This window comes from Corvus moneduloides, chromosome 10, assembly GCF_009650955.1.
Source record: "Corvus moneduloides isolate bCorMon1 chromosome 10, bCorMon1.pri, whole genome shotgun sequence".
NCBI classification, from domain to species: domain Eukaryota; kingdom Metazoa; phylum Chordata; class Aves; order Passeriformes; family Corvidae; genus Corvus; species Corvus moneduloides.
Window position 1 is genome coordinate 2,659,513 of NC_045485.1, and position 18,299 is coordinate 2,677,811.

At 54.6% G+C, this 18,299-nt stretch overlaps 3 protein-coding genes across 4 annotated transcripts; 2 read left to right on the top strand and 1 right to left on the bottom strand.

Moving 5' to 3' along the window:
• The first annotated feature begins 278 nt into the window (after positions 1-278).
• On the top strand, positions 279-5,823 carry NRROS (negative regulator of reactive oxygen species). Of its 2 annotated transcripts, none has more exons than XM_032120157.1 (4): positions 279-497; positions 2,824-2,934; positions 3,393-3,516; positions 3,751-5,823. In XM_032120157.1, the coding sequence occupies exons 3-4, from the start codon at positions 3,409-3,411 to the stop codon at positions 5,707-5,709; spliced, it is 2,067 nt and encodes a 688-aa protein (XP_031976048.1). In that variant the 5' UTR covers positions 279-497; positions 2,824-2,934; positions 3,393-3,408; the 3' UTR covers positions 5,710-5,823. The 2 variants fall into 2 exon arrangements, with proteins under 2 accessions (XP_031976048.1, XP_031976047.1); XM_032120156.1 differs by lacking the exon at positions 279-497 and adding an exon at positions 1,630-2,119.
• Positions 5,824-9,295: 3,472 nt separating this feature from the next.
• Positions 9,296-12,083, bottom strand: CEP19 (centrosomal protein 19). Its single transcript, XM_032119936.1, has 3 exons — positions 11,980-12,083; positions 10,478-10,666; positions 9,296-10,193 (listed from the first exon to the last, which is right to left on the bottom strand). The coding sequence occupies exons 1-3, from the start codon at positions 12,071-12,073 to the stop codon at positions 9,832-9,834; spliced, it is 645 nt and encodes a 214-aa protein (XP_031975827.1). The 5' UTR covers positions 12,074-12,083; the 3' UTR covers positions 9,296-9,831.
• Positions 12,084-12,216: 133 nt separating this feature from the next.
• PIGX (phosphatidylinositol glycan anchor biosynthesis class X) lies at positions 12,217-17,435 on the top strand. The gene is made up of 6 exons (XM_032119937.1): positions 12,217-12,316; positions 12,922-12,985; positions 13,411-13,543; positions 14,338-14,551; positions 15,724-15,824; positions 16,862-17,435. Exons 1-6 carry the CDS (start codon positions 12,250-12,252, stop codon positions 17,003-17,005), a joined length of 723 nt encoding a protein of 240 aa, XP_031975828.1. The 5' UTR covers positions 12,217-12,249; the 3' UTR covers positions 17,006-17,435.
• Positions 17,436-18,299: the final 864 nt, after the last annotated feature.

Genomic DNA, 18,299 nt, shown 5'->3' on the forward strand with positions numbered 1-18,299 from the left:
CTGGTTGGGGGTTCGAGGGGAGGAAAAGGAGGGGACCAAGCAGCAGCTTCAGGACGTTTTCAGAACCATCCGGCTGCAGGATGTGGGGAAAGTGTGAAGAGCAGCAGCAGCTCTGCTGCCGATGCCCCAGCGCGGAGCCGCGGGCTCAGCCCGAGAGCGGAGCTGCTTTCCAGGGACCCCGGGGTGGGGGAAACCCGCGTGGGCTGGGCAGGGGCTCTGCCAGCCCATGGTGCTGCTGGGGAGGGAGCGGGGTTACACTGGCGTGGCTTTGGGGATGGGCTGGGGGCAAAGCAGGGAATGAAGCAGGTTGTTTCCTCTCCCAGCTCCTGCTGGGCTGCAGGAGGAAGCTGGTTTGACCCTCAGGGCATCACCTCGATGGTGGCACCACAAGAAGGAATCTCATCAGAAGGTCTCCCAGGAGCCTCCTGATCCAGAGAGCGGAGCTGAGGATGCCCAAGTTTTGCAGCTCTGCCAGCTCCCGTGTCTCCAAGCACCAGGTGAGGGGTTTGACTGTGGGCTCGTGGCAGGGCTTGGGATGAGGAGTTGGTGGTCATCAGCTGAGCTCAGCCTTTCGTGTGCCCTTGAGCAATGCCCATGGGAATTTTGCCCTGCTGTGAGCTTCTGCCACTCCTGTTCGCTTCTCTCTTCTCCTTCTTGATTTTTATACGTCAAACTTCCTTGAAAATGGAGGAAATGAAACCACAGGGCTTTTTTGTGAGTGACATGGGAGAGGTCAGCCTCCTCCCAGAGAAGAAATGAAATTTAGGGGGAAGGCAAGAAAATCATCTCCCTGGTCATTTGTGCTGGTTTCGGGAGTTTGGGGGCCACGTGGTCTGGCAGGGAGGGGGGACCCTGGCTGGGGTGTCCCTTGGAGGGGGTCTTGGTGTGCTGCAGTGACACAGTTCACTCCCGACTCTGCAAATATCCCACTGGCACCATGGAACATGTGGCATGTGGAGCATGGACCTGCTGATCCCAGACAGGGTCCTGCTGCAGGGCTGGTGCCTTTCTCCACAGCTTTGAACCCTTTCCCAGCTAGGTAGATCTGGGCAAAAGTTTTCCTCCTCAGAGGCTGGATTTGCTGGGGACTTGGGGGTGCATGAGACCTGGGGTGTGGAGATGGAGAGCAGGGGTAGACGGGGGTGAGGAGGAAGGAGATGTCCCTCTTCATATTGCCTTGGAAATGTGGATCTTTGTTTCCTGGCAGCTGCAGGAAAAGCCATTTCCGCTGACTTTCACACAGGGACTGGCACTCAGGAGGTCCCTGTATCCGGGTGGTTCTGACTTGTGCCCTGGGTGCTGGGCTTGCTGAAGTTCTGAGCAGCCCCAGGACACCCAAAGATCTGGGGGCAGAGGGATAAGAGCATTCTGAATCTCACTTAGACAATGTGAGGGACAGGCACTGGCATCCCAAAGTTGTTGGGGACTCAGCACCTGGGACATATCCAGCCTTGGCTTGGGATGCAACAGGACATAACACAGAGCACCTTCTTCCCTCATGGGACGCGTGTCCCCGGACTCCTGTCGAACCCCTGAGCTGGGCGCTGGAGGCAAGAGGGGTCTGGAGGGACACAATGGGAATAGGTGCCGTGCAGAGGTGGCATTTCTCCACCCCGCAGGATCGGTGGCATGGCTGTGCAGGACAGCACCACTCCCAGCCGCCATCTCTGTGGCCTGAAACCCTGAGGACGGCTTCTGCTGCTGGAGCTGTGCAGAGGAGTGGCCGTGCAAGGCTTGTCCCCGGGGCTGGCTCGTCCCTAGGAGCGGCGTGACCCCGGTGGGGCTGGTTCCCCCTGTACCCTCGCTGCCTGCTGGGCCCCGCGGTTCCTCCTTGCTGAGGAGCCGTGTGCGGGTGCATGAGCCAGGCCGGGAGTGCTGAGATCAGTAAGCGAGAGCCGGGCCGCGCTCGCTGCCTGCATGTGACTGCAGTTTCCGTTGGCTCCTTCCGCAAAGGCTAAATTGGTGCTCGGCGAGAGGGCGGTGGGACACGGCCCCGGCGGGTGGCACACGGACCCCGCGGGTGGCACACGGACCCCGCGGGTCACCCCCACCCCTGGCCCCGGCAGCCCCCTGAGCGCAGCTGAGGGGCCGCAGGATGGACCGTGCCGAAGCCCACGCGGTGAGTGACTCTCCCCGACACCTGTGCCGGGGGAAAACACCACGGGGGTTCCCTGTGCCAGTCTGGGGATCTGTGGTGGCTGTGCATCACTAATGCCCACGCTCGCAGAGCCGTGGCTGCGTGGGGCCGTGCCGGGGCTGGTGTGAAGTGTGGGGAGCACCCCGGGAGCTCCCGGAGCAGCTCTTGGATGTGGGCTCGGGTGTAGCGCTGCGGGTGAGGGTTTCCTGCTGGGGGCTGCTGCCTCCTCTCCTGGCTGGGCAGGTGCTATCCCAGCAGCTCCAGGGAGCACTGGGAGGATGGAGGAGCTTCTGGTGTTGGAAGAAGCCAAGAAAGGCTGAGCTGGGTGAAGGAATGTGGGATTCTCTGCAGAGGGGTTCAGGAGCCAGAACCAAAACTGTTGTTCTTTGGGTGCAGTGAGGACACAGCAGGGTCCCTCTCCTGCCACCGTGCCTGGGTATGAGGTGCTGCTGGACTCCAAGGACTTGAGACAGCCAAAGGTGCTGTGTGTCAGCTGCAGCCTGGGGAAGGGGGATCCATCCTCTCCATCCCCCCCAGAGTAATAAATCGTGCTTTGATAAGTCACCAGCTCAATGCTTCGGCTGTCCCAAAGAAGGAGACAGCCTGGGACATGCCCTGCTCCCTCTGTGCTGCAAGGCTCTGGCTACCTGGGCTGCCCAAAATAACCCTGTTTCTCCTTCACGCAGTGGCAGTTGTGAAAGTGCCGCGTGCCAAACACTCGCCGAGCCCTCGCTGCTCATTTGCCTGCGTCTCAGCTTTTCCCCAGATGCAAATGCCGTCAGCTCCGGTCCCACCAGGTCAGTAATGGGGCAGCTCCTGCTGGAGAGCCTCTGCTTCCCTGGGAGGGCCCCCAGCAGGGATGGGCACTGGGGGGACTTGGTGGGGGGTGGGTTGGTGTCCCCTGGGGGAGTGTTTGGTGCCAAGAAGGGGCACAGGAGCCCTGCTGGGGGGACGCCCTGCTCGAAGGATGCAGCTCAATGGCCTTCACGAGCAGCTGTGCAGCACCGACGGTGCCTTCCCCCTGTGTGCTGCCCCAGGTGGGACTGAGCTGCCACCCCCGTCCCTGCTCCTCCCCTGCCCTCCAGGCTCAAACTGGGGGAGCCCCACGAGGGCTTCTGCTGGGGTGGGTGGGCTCGGTGCCAAAACTCTGTGCCCTTTCTCTATGGACAGCTCATGGTGGCCCAGGTCACCTGGGCCTTTTGAGGTGAACAGTTTGCAGCTTCTGACCTCCTCACCTCTGCCTCCCTCTCCACAGGAGTGCCACCACTGAGATGGAGGCCCCGCTCCCTGGTCTCTCCCTGCTTCTTCTCCTCCTGGCAGTGGGATGGGGAAGCAGGATGGATGCAGCCTGGGCACCATCTCCTGGGAGCTGTGAGCTCGTAAGTCCTCTCTTGTGAACCCTCACCCCTCTGAGTGCTTGGTCCTGCCTGGCAAAGCCCAGGCAACTCAGCATCTCCAGACCTTCTCCATCCCAGCTACTGGCTTGGAGTGGACTGGTGTGCCAAGGCCATAACCAAAGAGCCACCTCCTCCCCCCTTACTCTGCTCTCCAGACTTCTCTCTCTTCATCTCCTGCCTCCCCTGGTGGTGTTACACATTGTCCTCTTCCTTCAGGTGCAGAGCATCATGGACTGCACTGGGAGATGGCTGAATTCCATCCCAGGAAACCTTCGAGGCGATACTGAGGAGCTGTTTCTTGATGACAACACTATCCAGGTCCTGGGCAATGCCTCTCTGCTCCTGTACCCTCAGCTCTGGCTTCTCAGCTTGACCAGGAACCGGCTGGAACTCATTGAGCCCGGTGCCCTCCTCAGCAGCCAAGGCCTGCAGGTGCTCTCCTTGACAGACAACCTGCTCTTCACCAACTACTCGCTGACAGCAGCCGCTCTTTCTACTCTGCCCGCCTTGAGGACACTGGATCTGGCTGGAAACCAGCTCACCGAGGACATGGTGTCGGTTTTAGTCTCGAACCTTTCTTCCTTGGAGTCCCTGTCTGTGGCCAGGAACATCATCATGAGGCTGGACTCGTCCATCTTCACAAACCTGACACAGCTGCTGGAGCTGAACCTGGAGAAGAACTACATCTTCGAGATTGACAATGCTTTTGAAGGGCTGCAGAGGCTGCAGAAGCTCAACATAGCTTACAACTACCTCCCATGTCTGGTGGGGTTCGGCCTGACCCAGCTCAGGGTACTCAACATCAGCAACAACATCATTGAGTGGTTCCTGACGCTGGAAAGTGATGACCTCTTTGAGCTGGAGGTGCTGGACCTGTCCCACAACCGCCTCCTGTTCTTCCCTGTGCTGCCCCGGCAGAGTAAGCTGCACTCCTTGCTGCTGCAGGACAACAGGATGAGCTTCTACCAGCGCCTCCCCAACGGCACCTCCCTGGCCAACGTCACCGTGCAGTTCCTCATCATCGATGGCAACTCCACCAACATCACGACGGTCAGGCTCTGGGATGACCTCTGCCACAGCAACCTCTCCTCCTTGCACCTCCTGGACATGAGCCAGAACCAGGTCTGGGGCCTGCCAGATGATTTCCTGGCCCAGATGCCGTCCCTGACCCACCTGAAGCTCAACCAGAACTGCATGGAGGCATTTCACCTGTCAGAGGAGGACCCCTTGGCCATGCTGACAGAGCTGGACCTCAGCCAGAACCAGCTGGTAGAGCTGGGGGTGAAGGTGGGCACTGGGGACATCCTGCCCAACCTGCAGCTCTTCAACCTCAGCACCAACAGGCTGCAGGCGCTTCCTCCCGGGATTTTCACCCGCACCAGGAAGATCACTACCCTGGACCTCAGCCGCAACCGGGTTGCCCTCTGTCCCCAGCCAGGTGAGGCTGAGAGTCCCCCCTGCGTGGACATCAGGGGTGTGGAGACCTTGACCCATCTCTCCTTGGCCGGCTGTGGTCTGCAGGGGCTGGGCGGCCGCCCCTTCCAGGGGACATCGCTGATGCATCTGGACCTCTCTGACAACCGCCAGGCGCTGTCTGGGGACTGGGCGTGGCTGCAGGACCTCGTTCTGACACTGCAGGTGCTCTCTCTGAGGAACACCAGCCTCTCTTCCACCACCATGGACTTCTCTGCCCTGAACAACCTCGTGTGCTTGGACCTTTCAGGGAATTCCTTGGCTGCGTTTCCCAGCTCGCTGGGCACCCTGAGGCTGCGGAGCCTGGACCTGCGGGACAACTGCCTCCCGGCGCTGCCACCGGACGTGGCGCAGGTGCCTCTGGGGAGGAGCCTGCGGGAGCTCTACCTTAGCCGAAACCCCTACAACTGCTGCACGCTGGGCTGGTGGGACGCCCTGCAGCAGGCGGAGGGCCTGCACGTCCCCGACGGGCGGGAGGTGACCTGCAGCCACGGCTCCCGCGCGCTGAGCCCCGGCGCGCTGCCCGAGCCTGTCCTGCAGAGCTGCCGCTGGCAGACGGCCGACCTGGCGCTGCTCTACCTGGTGTTGGCTCTGCCCACCTGCCTGACACTCCTGGTGGCCTTCGTTGTCATCTTCCTCATGCTCAAGGAGAAGCTGCTGAAAATGGTGAAAACCCGGTGTGGGGTGTCCAGCCCTTACTGATGGCTGAGGAGGAGGAAGGGCTCGGGAACGGTCAATACGAGTGAGTGGTCAGGAGTACAGGTGGTAACCCCTCCGAGGTGGTCAAGATGGAAAACTGATGGTGCAGGACAGGAGGTGCTGGGAGAGCTGCCATTCCTGCCCTAATGGCACCCAAAGGGTGTGGGTCGTGTCTGGTGATGGAGCGCTGGGAATCCCCAAGGAACGTGTCTTCAGCAGAAACCTTCAGCTGGTGTTGGTGAGAGCTGAGTGGACACACCACCAAACATTCCTTGGCTAAAAGGACAGGTTGCCCAGAAAATCTGTAGCTGCCCCATTTGTGGAAGTGTTCAAGGCCAGGTTGGAGTGGGCTTGGAGCAATCTGGTCTAGAGGAAGGTGTCCCTGCCCATGCCAAGGGTTGTAACCAGATGGGTTTTTAAGGTCCCTTCCAACCCAGACCATTCTGGGATTCTGTGACTGTTTTCTCCAGCGCTGCTTTTTCCCCCCTTCAGGCAGTTCCCTTTATTTATTCCCACCTGTAGCCAACTAAAAATGTCCTCCACATCTGCAACCAGCTTCCACAAAGTGCCCCAGGCTGGAGCAAACATCACCTGGGTGCTGTGGAGAAGGGTCTCTGTAGCCACAGCTTTCCACACTGCTCTTGCCGGCACTGCCAAACTTGCAGGCAGCCCTGGTCGTGCACCATGTGCATATGCTGATAAGACAGGTGTTGTCAGCAGGGCTGAAAGACACATTTTGGGGTGTTGTTTCTTCACTAAGTCACAGTCTGGGTTAGAAAAGTCCATTAAAAACAGCCCAAGTTGCAACAAAGTGAAACATTGATTGAGAAGTAGGAGAGTAAATTATATCCCTCGGTGATATTTTATCATGGATTTGTATTCCTCCAGTGACTGCTGGATTAAACATACAAAGGAAACAAGAGAAATCCTTCCTCCTTGTTGTGCAAGCTCTGCTCCCAGGGCAGTCACTCCAGCAGTGCCCGGGAGTTTCCTCCACCCAGCTCTGCTCACAGCACGCTCTGGCTCTCTCAGAGCAGCAGGCACTACCTGGGGAAGTGTTTCTCGGGGGTCACTGAGGGGAAAGGAGAAGTGATGGTGGTTTGTGCTAACTCTGAAGCCCTGCTGAGAACTGGAGTGGCTTTATTCCTGTGGCACTGCTGGGATTTTTCTAGTGAAACACATTTAACGGGAACGGGGCACGGGGAAGTATGCAGCAGAGCTGGAGGGGGAATTCTGGGGGCTTGTCCTTGCCAGGATGTGGGCGGGCTCAGCCGGTGCTGATGACTCAAGCCCAGTGGAGTTGTCCTGGGAGGTGATGGAGGGAGATGTCCGAGGCTGGTGTGGGACTGGGAGGATGCTGGGGATGGTGCAGGCAGGGGGAGCCAAGGCTGGCAGCAGGGCAAACCCCTCCCAGGCACAGGGGTGGGACTGGGCTCATGGGGGAGCCTGGTGTGGCTGGTGGCTGTGCAAGGCTGGGAAATGGTGTGGGTCAGACCCTGCTCGGCCAGCTGGCAGCTCCACTGGGGCTGAGTGCAGTAAAGGCCCTGGAAACCCAGATGTCAGATCTGGCTCAGAAACAGCCACTTTCTGCCCCAATTTTAGACTGAAAGAGCCAAAACCAAACCAGGCCCCAACTGGGGAATCCCTCAGCCTCTTTCAGCCCTTCTTTTGCCCGTAAGCTGCACCCTGGGGGACACCAGTGACCTATAAATACATCCCTGCTCTGTCCCCTGGCTGCATCCCGGCGTCTCCCTGTGAGCTCCCCTCTCCCTGGTGCTGGGCTTGGAGGGGGACGTGTGTCCTTCCCCACCACCACAGCCAATGCTGCTGCTGCTCCATCCAGCGTGGGGTGCAGGGTGCAGCCATGGGAGAACACACAGGGAGGAACCCAGGCACCTGGCACTGCCCAGGGCATGGATTAGAAGGGGGTGTTCTTAACTGTATGGAGCTGATGGGGATACTCAGCATTCCCTCATCATGGGGCCTGGAAAGCCACGGCTCGCCTGGAGCTGTGATGGGCATGGGATGTTGGGACAACAAGAGGAGATTCTGCTTTCTGAGTGGTGGGTGTCCTTACAAAGCTGCTCTCACCATCTTTGCAAGGCCATGGTGATCAGGGAAGGTCCTTGGTGACTGGAGAACCCAAGGGTCCCATCCAGCTTCAGTAATGGCCAAAAGGCCATCCCAGAGAGCAACAGGGCATCACCTCCATGTTGGGAAAACCATGGAATGAATGTTCATTGTTTGGAGCACAATTCTAGAAAAAGAAGGTGGCTGGAAGAAGTCAGCATGGACTGCTGAGGCTAAGTCATGCCTGCCCAACCTGCTTTCCTCTCAGGATGAAATGGATGGATCTGTAGGCAGGGGGAGAGTGGTGGATTCCATCTGCCTCAGCAAGGCTTTGGACACAGTGTCCCACAACGTTCTTCACCCAAGTGCAGGTGTCTCGGTCTGGATGGGTGGGCAGCCAGGCAGGTCAGGATCAGTGGGAGTGAAGTGCAGAGCGCTGTGGGATGTAGGATGTGCTCTACCAGGCGGCTGCTGAGGGGACTGTTTTGGGATCTGTCCCATTTCATGTCTTTATGCATGATCTAAAGGTGGCTGTGAAGTGCCTTCCTGTCAAGTTCACAGAGGATCCCAAACTGGGAAGACCAGTAGGGCTCCATGCTCTGGGGTGGGCTGGAGGAACAGGCCAGCAGGAACCTCATGATCCAGGCACCCACTTGGCCTCCCATAGCCCTCACGGGAGAGGAGGCCATGCCCAGGGCTGGGCACAGGCCACATGCTCTGAGAAGCTGGGGGCAGGCTGGCAGTGGAGGAGAGGTTCCCAGGGGCCCTCTCCCTCCTGAGTGGGAGATCCTTCTGTGTTGTTATGTTGCAATTGTTGAGGCAAGGCCTGTGCCAGACCCCTGCACACCCTTTCCGGTCCTGGGAGAGCTGAGTCAGCCTTCACATTTTTTAAATTTTGGCAAGTGAGGCCTCAGCTTCCATTTCTCTCTTGACTGGAGACCTCCTTGACCAAGCATGAGCTCCCTCATCCTCCCTAGCGATGGCAAAGCACTGTGGTTTAACTGGCACTTGTTCTATGTTTTTCACAGCAGAGACTCTAGTTTTGGGGTGGAGGAGGAGAGCTCTTCCAGCTGCTCCTCTTAAGTTATGTCAGGCAGCAATTTGTTGAGGCCCCTCAATTTGGGATGAAGACCCATCTGATCCACAGCCTTCACAGCGGCCTGGATTCAGAAAGCCAAAACCCAGGAAGCTTTTGGAGTTGTAAAATTTCCCCAAGAATCCTAATCTTAGTCCTCCAGTTCTTACATGAGAGCAGGACTGATCTAGTACAGACCAGCCAAGATAGACAGCTGGATTAAAACCTTCAGTGGGGTGAGTTTGTCTTACTCTAGAACCACCTCCAGACTTTGACCACTTCTACCCCTTTGGTTTTTTGGATTCTTTAAGCACATTCTCCCAGAACTGAGCACTTATGAGGAAGCATCATCCAGGAGTGTAACGATCCAACCATCCCATTGCAGCAGTTTGAAATCACTGTGTTTTCAAATGCACTTTCAAGACTAATTGATTTTCAAGATAGTCCTTTTCTTACATGTAAGGATTTATTTTTGTGTAAGCTAAAACTTACACTGGAGTGTAAGCATTTCTTACTGGAGATTTAAGCATTTCTAGGGAAATGTGAGAGTAATATTCTCAATGCAGAGTTGATTTATCCAGAATGACTGACACATATTTAACTTCCCAGCAGGCAACAATAATCACCCTATTTGTACAGTACAGCTTTAACAGTGTCTTCAGGACATGAATATTTAATGCTTCATTTTCAGCCAAAGCTGACTGAAATGTAAAAAAATTGAAAGATTAAATAATTTAAAATTCTTTTACGTAGGAAAAGACTAAAACCACCCAACAATTCCAGCTGCCCAGTTTCCATTTAATCAAGTCTGGGTTCTTAAACAAAGCTTACTTAAGCCTGGGATTGGTGTGGCCCCTCACATTCTCCTGAGCCAACATGCATCAGTTCTGTGGGACAGAACGTGTAGGATGACACTGTTCACTCTACTGGATGCTGAGATTTGTCTCTGAACTGCCCATCCAGGACATCTTTGTCTGGAATCAGATTTCTTCATCTGACTCAATGTCCCAGCCACAGGACTCCAGCTGCTCATCCTGTGGGAACTCCACCTCAACGTTGTAAACGAAGTCGGGGTCATCCTTCTTCTTCCTGTTCTTTTCGAAGAGCTCATCCATGATGCTCTTCCTTTTGGCTAGTTCCTTGTCATCCAGTTTGTTCATATCCTCCTCTGGGTCAATGGTCTCTTCCTGCTGAAACTTTTGCAAGCTCTCAGCCAGGCTCTGTCCTTTCAAATGACCTCTCAGCAAACTGTAGAGCTTCTGGAGCTGACGCAGCGAGACCCCTTCCAGGTAGGCCTTGTGCCGAGGGTTGTTCTTCAGCTCCTCGGCAGCCCTGCTGCAGTCTGGGGAGAGCCAACACGGGCACCTGCAGCTGCAACAAACCCTCTCCCACAGACACATCTTCTCCCAAACCCTCCCCAGGGGTCTCTCCAAACCGTCCAGGCTCAGAGAGCCATTGCTCAGGTTGAGATGTTGCCTTGGCCTCCTTGGGAAGACAACATTACCCCAAAACAGCCCCTCCCTGCACGCTGCTAGGAGGGTACTCAGTGATTCCTAACAATGCTGTTACCAATGAGTTCCTCTCCATGGGTCTGGGGGGGACCAGACAGGAATGAATGCACCTCACCTGAGAACTTGGAGAAATTCCTGATGGGCATGATGCGCTGGCGAGTCTTATCCTGGCTGTTATCTTTGTAGATGAGGATGATGGATGGGGGCTGGAAGCAGACCCCACACTTCTGAGCGCTGAAAGTCATTGTGGTGCCAGCTGTGGCTCCATCAGAGTCCTTAACAATGGCAACGCTCTCTGGAAGACCTGGAGAAAGGAAAACAAGTGGGAGAGTCTCTCAGTGCTGGTCTTTTTATCACGAGTAGGGTTCAGCAAAATCACAGACTCCCAGAGTGGTTTGGGTCAGAATGGATCTTAAAGCCCATGGAAATGAATTATGAAATTAAATTAGAGGGGAGTTAAAAATCCAAAGCTGCTGCACATCCTGTTTCCCAGCTCAGTGGACAGCACTGAGGGCAGGTGTTACTTTTATTCTGGTTTTAAACAAAGTGAAAGTATGTCAAACATGAAGGTGATCTCCAACTGCCCTACAGACTGCAGTACAGCAAAGCAACATATTTTACCCAAAAAAATCAGGGTACTTCTCCAAATCAAGAAAAACCACATTAACGTTCAAAAGATCATTTGAGGCAGAATTGGAAACACTTCCTCCTTTGTGAAAAAATCACATAGAAAGACTTCAAACTCGCAGTAACGTCCTTAATAGTGAAAATTTCCAAGGCCAGGTTGCACGGGGCTTGGAGGAATGTGGTGTAGTGGAAAGTGTCCCTGCTCATGGCAGGGGTTAGAACGAGAAGAGCTTTAAGGTCCCTCCAACCCAAACCATTCCAGGCTTCTACGAAGACGAGAAACAGAAACGCGAGCAGCTCTTTGGATCTACGGGAAAGAGCGTTTGGATCTCCTGGTGAGCTGGGCTGAGCCCTTCGCTGCCGGCGTGGCGGGCGGCTGCCAGCGGTTCTGCAGCACAGCCCGGGGGTTTTATGGCCGTGCCAGCGCCCGGTGCCCTTCAGAGCCGGGAGGCGCGGCCGAGCCCGAACTCTGAGCACGAAGGGCAGCGGGGCAGCGCCGGGTTGGTCCCTCCTGCCCTTCCCAGAATCCCAGGATGGGCCAGGCTGGAAGGGACCACAGGCGGGCACCTGGTGCCACCTCCCTGCTCCAGCAGGGCCATCCCAGAGCACACGGCACAGACTGGAATATCTCCAGTGAGGGAGACTCCACAGCCTGTCTGCGATCTGTTCAGGGCCCGGGCACTGCGCAGGAAAGTTCTTCCTCATGTCCAGGTGGAACTTCCTGGGATCAGTCCCTGCCCGCTGCTCTGGTGCCATTGCTGGGTCCCCGGGGCAGAGCCCGGGCCCTGCCCGGAGCCCTCCCTGCAGCCAGGGCCACCCAGGGCTGAGGGCCCCTCTCAGCTGGGGCTCCTCTCGAGGCTGAGCAGCCCCGGCTCCCTCAGCCTGTGCTGGGCACGGAGATGCTCCAGGCCCTTCCTCATCTCCGCAGCCTCTGCGGGCCCCGCTCCAGCAGCTCCATATCCCTCTTGTACTCTCGCCCTGTCCCCTCACCTCGGGCAGCGCAGAAAACCACTTCTTCCCCTTTTTCCTCCTCCTCCTCCTGCTCCTCCCTCGGGCCGGCCCCGCCTCCCTGGGCGGTTGCCATGGCTACGGCGCCGCCGCCGAGTCCTAGCGGTAAAGGCCCCCTCGCTGAAGGCCCCTTTCGGGCTGCCCACGGTAACGCCTGAGGAACACGGCGCCGCGGAACAGCGGGCGGGCGGGCTGCGGGCGGTCAGGCGGCGCTGGGGACAGCCCGCGCGGGGCCGTGCGGAGCGGGCCGCCATGGCGGGCGGGCGGCGGGAGCCGGTGCGGGTCGGGGCCGGGCTGGGCGCGCTGCTCTGCGCCCTCCGTGAGTGCCCGCGGGGGACTGGGCCCTCTGCTGTGGAGACAGGCTGGGAGAGCTGGGGGTGTTCCACCTGGAGAAGAGAAGGTTTCAGGGAGGCCCTAGAGTCCCTCCCAGTGCCTACAGGGGCTCCAGGAGAGCTGGAGAGGGACTTTGGGCAAGGGCCTGGAGTGAGAGAACAAGGGGGAATGGCTTCCCACTGCAAGAGGGCAGGGTTGGGTGCGTTATTGGGTGGGAATTTTTCCTTGTGAGGGTGGTGAGGCCCTGGCACAGGTTGCGTAGAGAAGCTGTGTCTGGAAGCGTTCAAGAACAGACCTGGAGCACCCTGGTCTTGGGGAAGGTGTCGGTGCCCAAAGCAGAGGGTTGGAACAAGAAGGACTTTAATGTCCCTTCCAACCCAAACCATCCCGTGACTCTGGATTTGGGAAGTATGGCTCGGCCAGTGAACCAAGAAACCTCTTCTGCTCTTTGATCACAGTCAAATACTGTTTCCCTTCTGCTGGGAGAGGGTTTGCAGATGAGACATTCATGAGTTATAAAACTTCACTTGCTGAAGTTGCCGGCGCCTGTGACCACTGTGCTGTTACACTGTTGGCTCTGTGTCACCTTAGATGTGCAGGCAGCCTGTCGGGACACCACTGTCACACAGGAGCTCCTGAAAGAGGGGTTTCACAGGTGAGTCCTCCCCCTGCCCTCCGTCAGCATAATGTGCCACGTGATTTTCTGTGGGAAGAAGCTTCTCTTCCTTTCATGTGCAGTTGTATCACCCCCCTGAGGCGTGATCCCTGAGCATGTGTCAGGAATGTACTAACAGGATCAAGGGATTAACAATCTGTAGTGGAGAGAGAATAGGAGACCCCTTTCTAAAACTTGTGTGGAGGCCATTGGTAGTTCTGAGACATTAACAAAGACGTGAAACTTCCTTTTGGCCATGGATGTGGAGTTGAGGTGAGGAAGGCTCGACAGGGAAGTGTGATTGGGATTAGTCGCCCACAGTGTGAGAGCTGCCTCTCATCTCATCTGAGAAATGTCTCTTGGGGGGTCTTGTGCCAGCTTTTGAAGTGTGGGTATAAATGTTTTGCTCCTGTTCTTGTTTGGAGGGACCTGCTGGTGAAGGTAGAGCTCGGGGAGGATGCAGGAGGATGTGCAGTGGCAGCTAGAATGCATCTTCCGCCGGGAATCTACGTGGATCCCTACGAGCTGGCAACGCTGCAGCAGCACAATCTGACAAAGGTAATGGCCCCAGTGCAGGGAGATCTGGCTTCCACTCAGATAAGGACTCAGGGAGTTGTATTATCTGGTCATTATCTGGCTCGTTGTACCAAGGTGATTAATTCCTAGAAGGAAGTGCCAAGCAGGATCATCTTCCTGGTGTCTCCTTGTAGCTCAGCTCGCTCAGCATCCCCATGCCCTGTGCTGCTGATATTCTCACACACAGGGAGTGTGCCAGGGAGCTGCTGCTCCTCTCTTAGCCCCAGGTGAGCAGCTGTGGTAAAAGGGTGGTAAAAGGTAAAAGGGTAAAAGGAGAAGGTGGAAGGGAAACCCCCAAAGAGGTGCTGGTGAGCTGTGAGTCATGTCCTGTGTGTTTGGACTGAGCAGCTTCCCAGCTTTGTTTTTATCCCAGCTTTCTGTGCTGCTTTCCAGTCTTTGCTTCACATTTTAGGTAGACAGATGTGCAGAGGCTGTGGCTTTTATCTCCTTAGGTGCTTAATTTGGCTGCAACATGGATGCAAAGGCTGTGGGCAGCTCCTGCCCTTGGGATGCCTGCGGTGCAGGTCTGCCCTTGCTGACACACAGCACCTCTGTCTGGCACCTCACAGGTTTGGCTGTAGGCACAGTGACACTTTTCACACATAGGAATCACTCATTGAAGACAGTCTTGAAAAGGTATTTTGGAACAGCTTAAAGCTGGAATTCCCACCTTGATCATCCTGACCACAAAATCAAGCTCAGCGTTAGAAAACAGAATGAGCCAAATGGTTCTCGATTTCCATCACAACCCCACGTGTCTCTCTCCCTGCTTGCAGGCAGTGTTAATTCCTGATGTCATTGACGTGGAGGCTCCTGAGTACTTAGCCAGGGCTCTTCTCCTGCTGCTCTTCCTGGAGCCGGACGCGAGCTGTTCCCGCTGCTTCCGAGCTGCTGTGCCCGTGCACGCGCGGTACCACCGGCCGGCCGAGGGGACAGAGGAAGCCTTGGTTGTTCTGGAGAGCCCAGAGGTGCTGCTCTGCTGCTGCCACAGTGAGATTCTCATGGATGTTCTTGGGCAGTCCAGAGCTCGGAATGTGCTTGTGTCTGAGATGGAGCTCTTGGTAGTTGCGTGAACATAAAGCAGAAAGCGTGGCCCTGATAAAGACCTCGTTGTCTTCCTTACTGAGTGGTGCTGCCTGGCCAAAGGCAGGGGGTTGTCAGAGCCTGCTCTGTGTTGTGCTGCTGCCATTGTAGCCCTGTGCTGCTTGGGCTCTTCCAGCTGGAGGACGTGGCAGTTGTCACGATCCGTGTTAGTCACGATCCCAGCAGGGCCTGCTCTGACTGCATTTCCCTTGGCAGCTGGAGCTGTGCAGGGTGTATTTAATAGCCACTGTCACCTATTTAGAGTAATCAAAGTGTTCAGATGGTTTCTCACACTGTGTTGCTGCGTTCCCTTTATATAAAGGGGGAATGTAGGAAGCTGTGCCTGAAGCTTGGAATGGTCAGAGTCTCAAACTCTGATGAAACAAGAACCTGATATCCACTGACAGTGAATGTTTCAAGTTATGTGAACAATGAAATCCTATATTTTTGGTACAAATTTTGAGTCCCTTCACAAAATCATTCCTGCCAACTCAAGCACACTAATGATTTTCAGCTCCTTTTTCTTTACTTGTGTATCATTTGAGCAATGATTTTCTGGGATAAGCACAGGGGCAGGCAGGACTACCCAGTCATTTAAAATAAGGATGTTGAATCTTCCTGGGTTTCTGCCACATTTACTACTTACAAGCATGGAAACATTTATTATTAATGGGAAAGGATTTAAAGTATTGGAAGGGAGGTCTTTTATGTGCTGACAGGAGGCCAAGAAGAGAACTGGAAGAAAGACTTACTTATTTTGGGGAAAATTCTAGCTACGTGGCTAAAGTTGAGTGGTCTGCAGGCTAACCAGGAATTCTTTGCCGTGTTAAGGACAGAAGGGCCAGGTGAGATTCTTTCTTGGGTACCTGCTGTATCAGGAAGGGAAGAATTGCAAAGTTCACAGCAAGGACTGCCCAGCATCACTTTGGCCATGCAGAGGTGTTTCACCACTTGGCTCCCAGGGAGTAGATTCTGTTGAGCTGTTGTGGTGGAAAAGATCCCTTACTTGGAAAAAAATCTCAGAGGCCAGATTGCTTTATCCTGCCTGGCTCCTGGTGATGCAGGAATGCCTTCCCTAGGTCACCTGTCTGCAGAATGCTGGGAACCTGCTGAAGTGGATGCTCCCTGCTCATCCGACGGCACCGGTCCCTGTCAGTGGCACAGCACAAAACACAGACCTGTGAGTTCTGCTTCTGGTTCTTTTTAACAACTGCTGCCTTTTTTCTGTGATTAACACCTTCCATAGCACAGGAATTAATCAGTAAAAGACTAGCTGGGTGGTTCCCCCTTTGGCAGGCTCCTTTCTCCTTTCTGACTGGCTTTTAGTGGGGGTCATCCTGCCCTTCTGCTGTGTTTACAGTCACTCTCTGCTCTTCTGGCCCTTTAGCATGGCTGCTCTCCTCACCTTTTTTTTTCCCCCTACTTGGAACCCTAGGATATAATTGGCACTGGTCAAATTAAGAAAAGTCTTCACAACCTTGGTGCTTTAGAGGAGTAGCAAGGTGGAAAATGATGATCTAACTAAAGTAATGGTAAAACTGCAAAGATTTAAGGAATAGCATCCTAAAAAAAAAGGCCACTCCTATTTGTTTGGTTGTTATCTGGTTGGGTGAGTATTTAGGAAAAGGTGAAGTTTCTTATTGTGTTCAAAACCAAGGAAAGTTGGGTCTTTAGTGTGGCCAACAACTGTCTTTGATGCTCAAAAGTGCCACAGTAGTGTAGAGATTCAGAAATTAGACTAATTCATATAATAAAATAATCTGTTGTTGTTGTGACACATTTGCCTTCCTATATTTAAGTTACCTGCAGACCATTGGGACATGTGTAGCTCTTGTCCATAAATGTTTTGGAGCTTCCTGTATCCATGAAAAACCAAGTAATTGTTCACTTTGGAGAAATCTATCTCCTTAGTGATCTGAGCTCACTGTGAGAGCTGCTCTCCATGCAGTATTCCATACACACCCTCAGTGGCAAGGCTGGAGTAGGAGCAGAGATACAGGGATACAGATGGCAGCAGATCCATTTCCTGATCTGTGGCTGGCACTGTGTTTGCTGTGACTTAAAGGGGATGACCCATCCTGGTTCTGATACTGAATCTCAGAGGAAGCCTTAGCCAAGGGCTAATTAAATCAGGGTCTGGTTCCTAATCCTCTCAATTGCAGTCAAAAAAACAAACAGCTGGTCAAATGTGTGTTATATATTTATTTTCCTTTGTAGGCATATGAGGAATTGATGCTGAGGGTTCCTGTGGGGCTCAGGGAGCACAGTTCCCTGGTGTGTGCCCTGACCCTGCTCACCACGGGGCTCTGCTCTGGCCTGATCCTCGCTGCTGCCTGCAAGTACGGACACTTCTCCCAGTGACCTGAGGAAATATGGAATGTCTGACCTCCATCCAGCAAAACTGACTGGATATTACACTGGATTCCTGAATGGATCCTACTCTACTGTTCTTTATGTCTTAGGGGGTGCAAGGGTCCCATAATGGATTATAGTTCCTTTGGCTCATAATGCTTACAAATGCCTTCCACGGCCCAGGAGACATTTTGGATGTGTTGTCGATATTCAAAGCAGATGGAGGGTAGGAAAAAGCCTCAAAAAGCTGAAAGCACTGCCGTGGGCAATGAGGCAACAGTCAGGAGTGGCTTTGGGGCTCCTATTCCCTCCTGCTGGCCCAGAGCCTGCTTCCAGTACAGTGCTGCCTCTTGCAGAGTTGTTTGTATTTCTTGACTCAGGGATTGGTTATTAAGGGTATGAAAAACATTATTGAATCATTAAAGTCTCTGAAGTTTCAGCTTGTTGTGCAGGTGGGTTATGTATGCATTTGCAAAGAGACATTCTGTGCGTACCTTGGACAGGTCAATAATCTCTCCCCTTCTAATAACTGTGAGGGGTTGGCTGCTCTTGGTCAAATTAGAATCACAGAGTCATTAAGGTTGGAAAAGCCCTCTAGGATCATTGAGTCCAACCATTCCCCCAGCACTGCCAAAGCCACTCCTAACCCATGTCCCCAAGTGCCACATCCACACGGCTGTTAAATCCCTCCAGGGATGGGGACTCCACCACTGCCCTGGGCAGCTGTGCCAGGGCTGGACAGCCCTTCTCAAGACGAACCTTTCCCAATATCCAGTTTAAATCCCCCCTGGCACAGCTTGAGGCTGTTTCCTCTTGACCTGTCCCTTGTTTCCTGGGAGAAGAGCCCGAGCCCCCCCTGGCCACCCTCCTGTCAGGGAGTTGTGGAGAGAGAGAAGGGTCCCCTGAACCTCCTTTTCTCCAGGCTGAACAACTGGGCAGAGTTGAAAGTGTTGGAGAATATTTGAAATTTCACCGTATTCCATGAGTGGAAAGAGACCCCTTGGAAGATGAACGTGAGGGACAGGATAGTGACTAGAAGCAAGTATTTAGAAGATCTACATTCAGTCGCCAGGACAGTTGATAAATAGAAGGAAATAGGGAGGAAATTACCTAATGGAAGAGCCGAGAGGCTCTGGAGCGGCAGAGCTCGGGTACTGTCCGCAGTTGTCAGTAGGTGGCACTGGGAGCCCACGGTAACCCCCGTGTGGAGAAAATACATTCTATTCCCGACAAACTTCGAGTAAATTAGTCAAAGCAAGTAATTTGGGGGAGTGTGTGTGTGTGTGTGAGGGGGTGAATGAAA

Bases quoted from the DNA above. Each gene is read 5' to 3' on its own strand.
- PIGX (XM_032119937.1), top strand. From the start codon at position 12,250: ATGGCGGGCGGGCGGCGGGAGCCGGTGCGGGTCGGGGCCGGGCTGGGC. The intron at 12,317-12,921 runs GTGAGTGCCCGC...GTGTCACCTTAG, and splicing joins CGCGCTGCTCTGCGCCCTCC to ATGTGCAGGCAGCCTGTCGG. The intron at 15,825-16,861 runs GTGAGTTCTGCT...TTTCCTTTGTAG, and splicing joins ACAGCACAAAACACAGACCT to GCATATGAGGAATTGATGCT.
- CEP19 (XM_032119936.1), bottom strand. From the start codon at position 12,073: ATGGCAACCGCCCAGGGAGGCGGGGCCGGCCCGAGGGAGGAGCAGGAG. The intron at 10,667-11,979 runs GTGAGGGGACAG...TCCTTTCTCCAG, and splicing joins GGTTTTCTGCGCTGCCCGAG to GTCTTCCAGAGAGCGTTGCC. The intron at 10,194-10,477 runs GTGAGGTGCATT...GGCTCTCCCCAG, and splicing joins GAATTTCTCCAAGTTCTCAG to ACTGCAGCAGGGCTGCCGAG.
- NRROS (XM_032120157.1), top strand. From the start codon at position 3,409: ATGGAGGCCCCGCTCCCTGGTCTCTCCCTGCTTCTTCTCCTCCTGGCA. The intron at 3,517-3,750 runs GTAAGTCCTCTC...CTCTTCCTTCAG, and splicing joins CTCCTGGGAGCTGTGAGCTC to GTGCAGAGCATCATGGACTG.